General features: G+C 39.8%; 1 protein-coding gene across 4 annotated transcripts in view; it reads left to right on the forward strand.

Moving 5' to 3' along the window:
• Window positions 1-511: 511 nt before the first annotated feature.
• The window catches only part of ARNTL (aryl hydrocarbon receptor nuclear translocator like), a 54,609-nt gene continuing 45,791 nt past the window's right edge, over window positions 512-9,329 (forward strand). For 3 of the 4 annotated variants that reach the window (XM_025194766.1, XM_006038267.3, XM_025194767.1), the window contains exons 1-3: window positions 514-656; window positions 1,759-1,890; window positions 2,872-3,019. In XM_025194766.1, coding sequence (XP_025050551.1) covers window positions 1,845-1,890; window positions 2,872-3,019 — 194 coding nt within the window. In that variant the 5' untranslated portion in view covers window positions 514-656; window positions 1,759-1,844. Of the gene's footprint in view, window positions 657-1,758; window positions 1,891-2,871; window positions 3,020-9,329 lie in introns of all 4 variants that reach the window. The other variant, XM_025194768.1, reaches the window with a different exon arrangement.

The following is a 9,329-nucleotide window of genomic DNA, read 5'->3' on the forward strand; positions in this document are numbered from 1 at the left end:
GCCTTTGAAGCCCCAGCCAGAAACCCTGCTCCAGAAAAATGAATCAGTAGTTGAGAAGATGCCTAAGCAATAAAGGAAATAGTCACCTGACATCAGGTTTAAAGCTTAGGTCTGCGTCTTATTTCTAAACTTTAACCCATTTGTATCCTGATTTTTGGTATCTAGAAAAAGCAGACAAGAAAATTGGTTATAATACTGGATTTTAATTTCTGCTAGTTTGTTACCACTCCTGTGTGGAGAGAGGAAGTCAGCTGCGTTAATTTGAAATTAGGCAATTAGCCAGGGTGATGTAATGATTTTATTCCTTTGTTTACCTCTGCTTTCTGCAAGTCCATTCATAGCATCTCACAAAAGTAGGCTATAGCCTACAAAAGCTCATGTCTCCCTGAACAAGTTAAACTATAAGGTGCCACTTACTTACCTTCACTTCTGTGTAGTTATAATTAATTAAAATATCATTATTATCATCATTTATAAATTATATACACATAAAGAATATGCTAAAACTTCTTATGACATTTCAGATTTGAGGTAAATCTACAGATCATGGCACTGAGGCTTGCCAAATTTAGGCAGTTCCAGCTTTTGCATTGTTGGACTCTTAACTGCCCACAGAACTTTGAAAAAATGAGAAATTTATGTACATAAACAAGAAGGTAATATACTCCCAAAGCCTTAAGTTTGTCCATTTATTACGTTGTACATGTTAGGCTTTAGGGACAAGTTAATAAACTCTTAGGAATGATTTGTATAGATAAAAAATAAAATTCCTCCCAAAGTAGATCTTTTCTGGTCATTATATTACATAACTAATTCTGCTAAAAGTATTCACAGTAGTTTGTGACTCTTATATGCTAAATTTTGTAATTAGTTGAGCTTCCTAGTTGCCTGTCCATAATACTGTTCAAAACTGTCCTTTTAAAACTATTCAAACTTTAGAACAGCTTGAGTTATCAATGGGTTTTGTTTGTTTTTATCTGAGTGGAGAAAAGCTACATTTTTGTGTGGCATGCCATTTACCTTAATTCACACAAGTAAACTTTACTTTGAGTCAGCCTTTGTGCAAATAAACTTTTAAAAATTTAGGATGGTTGCCTAATGTGTAGGGGCTTAATGTAGCCTTCAGTATATGACAGACCACTTACTAATCACCATTCCAGAATGGTTTTAATTTCCATTTATAATCAAGTGGCAAGTTTTGCTCTTTGTCTTTTGTAAGCCTGCCATGCAATTGTATTGAACAAGTTGGGGCAGGATTGAAGAATGGTGGAGGTAAAAAAAAAAAAAAAAAAAAAATCTTCCTGTATTACTGCTTTGACCCCCAAATCAGTCCTCCTACCAACTTTTCACTTCTAGTTAACTGAGATACTCATTTTTGTTGAGCAAATTTCTGTCAGTAATAGAAATGTGTTTTATCCATTCAAAGCCTGCTTCCACATTTGCTTGATTATTTGACAATGAAACTAGTAATTGTATTGTGTTCTTTCAAAGACGATTGTAATAATGTCTCCTTTTGGAGCAGGGACATTGTTAGTGCCATTAGTCCAGCATTAGCCTACTTTATAATGTTAAAAGTCTATAGATGATCAAGGAGAATTAAAATATTGCTTTTTTGATAAGTGGCAACAAGTTTTAATTTTGTCACTTAAAGCATCCCAGATCATGTTTGGCATTCACTTTGCTTAAAACGAAGTTGGTTGGGAAAACTATACATCTTTAAGAGGGAGGTAATGTGTTTCTTGTTTTTCTTCTATCCAGGTTTTTGAAAAAGTTTAACTGTTAGACCTTGGGGTATGAAAGAAGATCCTAGGTAACTGGCTGGTTCTGCCTCAGCAGCAGATTGAATGCAGGCCTCTGTTTCTAGATTGCTTCCAGAAAACAAGTTTTCAGGTAAGAACTGTCCATGGTTGTGTATTTATTTGGTTATAATTTCTTTAGTAACTAAATGTATATTTTATGTATTCTGGCAGCATTCATTACAGAAACACAATTTAGTGGGTTATTTGGCCCACAGGACTAATATGTACACTATTAAAACAGAAACATAATTTTGTCATGCCTCTGCTCAGTCTTTTTAACTATGTCAAGAGTGTTGAATTTGTTTGGGGTTTTTTTGTTCTTCCCATTCCCCCCCTCCCCCCCACACTTATACCTTGATCTTTTCTGTTCTCATTCCCCACTCCTGTTACCTGTTCTCCAGGTTCATCCACCACACAGCTGGTTTTTGTTATAGGTTATGTGATTAAAACTAACAAAGTACTAAACTAAATGGATTTAAGTTGATAGTGTCCATTTAATGCCTAGTTTATTTATGTTCTTTTTGATTGCTTGTTGTCCATGACTGATTCCATAAGCTACTTGTTCTATGAGCTAGTCCTGGTATTTCATTCATTCAGAGAAAATTGTGAACTCTTTGGAGCAGAGAAATTGTTTAAGGTTGAGTAGAATGCCAGTGTGGAAAGGCATTCCAGCACATTGTATGTGTGTAGTCTGATTTCACAGATTGTACTAAACTGTATGTTTTAAGAAATTGATTTTGTTGTGTTACTTAGCCTGCAGCACATGCTGGAAAGTATAAAACTTCAACTTTAAGTTCTGGAAAAAAATCTTTGTGATTTAAATATTATATATAAATAAATATGTGTATGTATATTAATAACATTACTTGTATAACAAATATTTTTAAACTATATATATTTATGTCTATATTATATATGCTGTTTTGAATATTGTTGAATCAGATGCATTTAACTTCTTTCTTTAAAATATACTTATTTTTTATGACAAAACCAAATGATGCCATATGAATTTTAGCAGATCCTTTATTTTTTATTTTTTAAACAAAGTTTATAATGTTTTTATATCTGATAGAGAATCCAATGGCTGACCAAAGGATGGATATTTCTTCTACAATTAGTGACTTTATGTCACCTGGTCCCACTGACCTAATCTCCAGTTCTCTTAGTACTTCAGGAATGGATTGCAACAGGAAAAGGAAAGGAAGCTCTACTGATTATCAGTAAGCATGTTTTTTTCTTAATTTAGCCTAGTTTAACAGTTTAAAGAGTACCTATTTTCTATCCAATTACAATTGATTTAAAGAAGTGATGCTTTTTTACATATTGAAAATGCTTTGTACCTCAGAAATGGGGGAATTCCTGGCTTTATAATAAAATAAAATAACCTACAACTAGTGTATATGGATTAAAAGAGGTCAGATTTGGAATTTGTTAAGGATTGATTATCTATCATGGTCCTCCAATTAGTGTAATGTTTCTGGTGTATTATTGGGGAAAGGTTGAAACAAAACAGAAGTATTTTTCTAGTAGACCTTTTCTCTTAATTTTATTTTTGACAAAGCATTTGAAAACTGCTCAGAGTCTAGGTGTGTTAAGTGTCCTACTAAACATGGATTAGTTGGCAGAATATATATGAGGTGTTCTGAGTGGTTCTCAAATAACTGCACTTTCACGTGGCAATCACTAATGCATGCATGTACCTGGAGAATATATATATTTTAGGCATGGGGATGCTCATATAATTTGTTTTTAGAAGTACTCCAATTTCACATTCTAACCTTCCTTTAAAGCATAAAAAACCAGATAACATTACATAGAGGGAAAAAATAAAAGATGCATTTAAAACAATTTTTTCTTATTGTTTCTAAAACATATGAGTTGGATCCATAGTACTTGCTTTGCTTATCAGAGGCACATAAAGAAATGTTGTTATATAACCTTTTGAATGTGAAGTGTTTTGATCACAGCCATGCAGCACATCATTCTGTGAGCTTAGATTCGTACCAGATGTCTTTTTTGTTTCTTTGCTCTCACTAATGTTCTGTGATTTTTTTTTTTTTTCTTTTTGAGGCCTATGTAAAACAAAGGCCTCAAAACAAAAAAACGCTCAAGTTAGGAGTATGTTGCCCCACCTGTTAGTTCTCATCGAAAATGCCTGTTAAATCCCTTTTCTACCAGCATCATCAGTGATATAGGAATCGTGGCTTACAGTGGATATATGAAGCTGGAAAACTTAGTGAATACCTATAAGTGAGGCAACAGGGCGGATAACACTTATCTCTTATATTTAAAGCGATATGTCTACCTAGTAAGTGGAAACAAGAAAATAGATTAAAAAGCAGAAGCAAAGCTAGGAATGTTCCCCCTTTTCCCCAGACATTTAATTTCTACCCATATGCTGTACGAGGAACCTTACGTGATTTAAGAGTACATGTTTTTGGTTCCTTCTCAGAGTCTGAAGTCTGGTAATGTGAACTAAGGAAATTTTTTTGCAAAAGGTCTCCCTTGTCTCTTACTCAATCAACTGCTTTGCTGAACGGTTACAATTAATTGTTCTTGACAAAACATAAACGTCTTTCATTCAAAAAGAGAAAGTCTTAATGATGGAACTGAGTCACTAAAAATAACCCCTCTCCTTTTAAGTTAAGAAAGGGGTTCTTTAAGTCAAAATCAAGGAGCTGCCATCTAAGCTTAGCTTCACATATTTGCCCTAGGGAGTCATAGACTGACTCATTATTAGGAAAGTGGAGGTTTTAGTAATCTGTACCAGATATATAGCTAATCTGCATTCTTGCACTCCAAGACTAACCCAAGGCTATGTAAGAAAACAGTCTGTTTATCCATAGTATTACAAAGACTAGGTATGCAATAACTGATTTAAAGTCTTGTCTGTTAGTAACATGGCCTGTTTACAGACGTTAAAAAAATGGTGCTTTACTTTAAACTCTGTGTGCCCCCGCACTGAGCCCTTTGCATGCCCAGAAGAGGCATCACGTTAGTTGGACCCAGCTTGCCCAATGTCTGTATAGATAAGGCGCTTCAGGGGGGCTTTTTTTGGCACTTTTATCTAAGAGCTGATTGAATCTGCTGTTTGATAAGTGCCAAAAAACCCTGCTGAAGCACCTGATCTATACAGACACTGTAGAGGTGGATTGAAGTAACATGCTGCTGCTTCAGGTAAAGCATTTTTTTGGTGGTTTGGGTTGGGGGTAAGGTCTGCAGGCAGCCACAGTGACTTGCTTATGTGTTATATCCCTTTTGCTTAATTCTGCAGTTTTTTTCGTCTTAAGACCTCAAACCTGATGTTGGAATATTCCTTTTCTTCAGACAATTTTAGTTCATACTGAGCATACCAGTTAGGAAATTAGTTAAGAGACTTTTTAGGATTTGAGGACACCATTTCTACTTAACAAGAACCTAAATTCAAAATTCTTGTCAGTCCTTTGAGACGACGTATGTATATTCTGTATATGTGTCCTACTGAATATTCATCAAGCCAGCTGTGTCCTGATCTCGTCAAATTCAACTTTCTCTAGAACAGTGGTACTTAATGTTCACCTCATAGGACAGATCTGGCCCTCGGAGCTGTCTCATCTGGCCTGTTGGTCTGGAAATTTGATAGTGGGGGAATGGTGGCAGCATCAATTTTTGCTCTTCAGCTGCCAAATTTTCAGACTTGTTGGGGAGCCTTGTGGCCTGGATGGCATGTCCTTGTGTACTGGATCAAGCCAGTTCACGGTCAGGCCAGGACACAGAGTCACTCTGCAGCCACATCTTACATACAGCGCTAGGCCATGTGTAAGATTGGGCCATCATGTAGCTAGATCTAGTACATGGCCATCATGTGGCTAGATCAGTGTGGCAGGGGGCACACCCAGGGATGGGTCTCATGCTGGCCCACCCAGCTGCCTCTATGGGGCAGAGTGCCCAGTCTCGCTTGCCACGACTTTGCTGTTCCCATAAACTGGTGGTATAATGCAGGAGGCTGCCCATTTCCTGCCCCAATGCCAGCGGATGCTATCTGCGGCTCCATACCTCCCCTACACTGCAGTCCATGCCTTGCAGATGGCATCCACATGATATAATCATAACCTACATCACGACTGGTGCTCCAGGGTCTCACAGAGACTCTCACTCCCTCCCTGGAGTAGCAGGTCATTGTGCTTAACCTTTAGGCCTTTCTTTCGACCCACACTCAGCTTCCTTGCGGTGGAGGACTTACCGGGGTTAAGACTCGCCCCTAACTCTCTGGCTAAGCCCCCCACTCAGCCTCTGGCCCAACTACGGCCTCAGGCGTCCAAAGACATACCTTGGCCTACTCCCCACTCCTGGGGTTCGTATTGTGCTCACTCTAGAGCCTCCACAACATGCCCCACCCTGGAGTCTTCTCATCATCCTCACAATCAACCACTTCCGGGGCCGGCCCTTGCGCTGCCCTTCAGGCTTACACCCAATTTGGCCCTACTCAGTGTGCCTCTGGGACTGCCCTTCCTGCCTACTCACATTCAACCTGACTCTATGTGGGACCACCTACATCCCTGCCCTCTCAGACTTTAACAACTCCGCCCTCTTCACTAGGGCCTCACTACGCCTTTTCTCAGGGCCTTGGGCTCAACCACCCCCATAGGCTCAGGTGGCACTCCACTTGACGTGCCTGGCCCACCACACTCACTCCCTGGGGTCTTGCACCCCACCCCCTACAGGGGTTCAGGTGGCCGCACCCATGCCTGGCCCCACGACTGCCTCCAAAGCCCACCCAAAGATGGGGACTGGGATTAAGGTGCTCCTCCACACATTTCACCGAGGAGGTAACTGGCCTGGCATTTCCTGGGGGCCCCCACTCAACTAGGAGCCCTACCAGGCCACCCTTTCCCAGCAGGGTGCAGTTTTAGGTCATGCCCAAGACAAAGAGCCTCCTGCTCATACCTGCTAGATGTCCCATGCAGTTCAGCCAGGCTAGGTTTGTGCCTGGGCTGGCAGCAGCAAACTGCAGCCTTTATGTGCCTAGTGCTTTATATGCCTGGCTGTTTCCTGTTTTCTGCCCCTAATGTGGCAGGCACGCAAAAGTGCACTGCCACAATCCGGTACATCTGGTACATACCTGGCACTGCCCATGTATGGCATGCAGGGTCAGGCCAGCATGCCAAATTGCACCCTTAGACCAGCCCTGCATGCTGAGCCTGCACTGGTTACAGTAGACTGGCGCTGCAGCACTCATTTGACCAATGGAGCCAGGTAGGTTGAGCGTTTAGGGGCCACTACACTAGAATAAGTGATGTTGAGGTGGGTACCTTGTGCCTAAAAGCTTCTCTAATATCCCAATTATGCAGTTGGTTCTGTAAAAGATTTCACCCCCTAAAAAATCCCTGCCTCTCACCTCACGCCACTTCCTTTTCAATCTTTTTTTTCTGAACGAGTAATATTTCTGAATTCCTCTGTTCTTCTGGAAAGACTAAATCTGCTTTTTATGCTGCAACTAGTTTCTTTACATCTAAAGCCCTTCAAATGTCTTCTAATCAGAAGACACTCCATAATAAACTTTAATGGTGGTTGTACCTGAAGTGTAAAAATGTTGACCTGGCCATTAAACACCCCTCTTCTGTTTTTTATAGTAATTGACTCCCGTATTTTTTGTAATGGACTCCCCTGATTTTTCCTTCTGTCTGGACATAACTGTAATAGGTTGTTTGAAGGCAATTGTGTTGAGCTGCTTACATCTACCTCACAGATATCTTCTTGTAATTGCTGTTCTTTCAAGTGAACAGTGAATTAGATCACAAGAAGCTCTAATTCATTGTTCAGTTGGCATAAGAGCAGTTGTGTGGGTATTGGTGAAGTAGATGTAAGCAGCAGGAGATTCCTTCAGCTTAATTGTTCTGTGGTGGAACTGCCTTAAACTCTATCACATACAAAACAGCCCATCAATCTGTTCTCCAGATTAGCTCCCATCAGTTCCACTGCTGCCACTGCAGCAGGTTACCTTTACTCTGACCATACTATTTGATTGGAACAGATGAATTGGAGTCTAGCAAAGTGGATGTCTGGAAGTTTATTCTGTCTTTGAGTCTGATTACCTAAAAAACCTGCTGGTGTCCAGTTTGTAGTGCCCCATCTTTCCCTGTGGTAAGCTAGTTATACACAGTTTTGTAGTGTGTAAAACTACAATAACTAAGAGAAGAATAAAGTCAGAACAATTTAATAAAATGCTTAAAATTTCCCTTTATGTTAAAGCTTGTACAGTCATCCCAGTAGTGTGGGAACATACTTTCCCTTTTCTCTTTCAGCCTACAGAAGGAGCCACAAACCTTCTCCTCCAACAAGTTTCCTGCCCTTCTGGGTTATCCCTGTCCCATTTATAACCTGGCCTTAAGTGATTTGGAACCTTTTTATTAGGCAAAGTGATCTTAACCCTGCTGCCTATGTGTTGTTGTTGTTTTTTTTTTATTGAGTCTCTCATGATTTTACTCCTGTCACATAAGAGCAACAGGATGTCTTGAATTATAACTTTTATTTCACAGCCAGAAATAATGCCTTTAATTTTATGATTTTACAGAAGAAAATTATAATTTACAAAATGTGCCTGATCTAACTGAGCAAAAAGCTTTTGGGGCTCTTGTGTTACTTTCTAATCTTCTAATGGTTGGTAAATTGATACCTTTTGTGTCTGAGGTATTGATTGATACATTTTCAAAATCTTCCTTTGGAAGCAGTTGTTCAATTATCTAAATAAGTTTGTTATTGATGCCTCATTACAGTTTAAATTTTATGCTGACAAGCATAATAAACATGGAATGTATTGACTGATTCATAGATGAGGGAACACTCAACATTATTTGAGGTTTTATTTTTAATTTAGAAAGTACATTGAATGATAAAGATTATCAAGTTTATTTAAGACTTAAGTATCAAATAGTGACCTGAAGTAACCATAACATTTAGTGCACCTATTTTTCTGTGATTATTGTAGCACTTGTAATGATGACTCTGGAAAGGAGCTTCTGAGTGTTTGAGTATATTTTATAGAGCTTTTATCTTAAAACTCTAGGGCTTAGGTACAAAGACTAAAGTGACACTACTGGTGTCTTAATACACCTGAAGAGACATTAACAAGGGTAACAATTAACCTCATATTTATATTTTCCTTATACTGCCCTTCTGATATCAAGGAAAGTATATCTTATCTTCAAAATGAGAACTGCAACACTGATTTAAGAGTCCATTTTTCCTGCTGGGCCAAACCCAGACACAAGAAACTTTAGGTATGTGTGCCCGCCTCTGCTCCAAAAGGCACTCTCGGGCAACTCTTGCGCGGGTGGCTAACCGGATCTGCCCCGCTCTCGCTGGGGAGTCCCTGGAACTCGCCGACCGCGGTCGTGGCTGGGCCTGCAGCAGTGGGGTCCCCCTCTCTGCTGCCTCCAGCGCCAAAGCGCCCCTGGGCAGGCTCTCACGGGGCTCCGACCTCCCCTACACCCCGGCCAACGCCACCTTTGGTCGCGGACCTTCTGTTCCTTGTCCCCGGACGAGGACTGG

Source organism: Alligator sinensis, unplaced genomic scaffold (genome assembly GCF_000455745.1).
Source record: "Alligator sinensis unplaced genomic scaffold, ASM45574v1 scaffold1072_1, whole genome shotgun sequence".
Classification (NCBI taxonomy): Eukaryota; Metazoa; Chordata; order Crocodylia; family Alligatoridae; genus Alligator; species Alligator sinensis.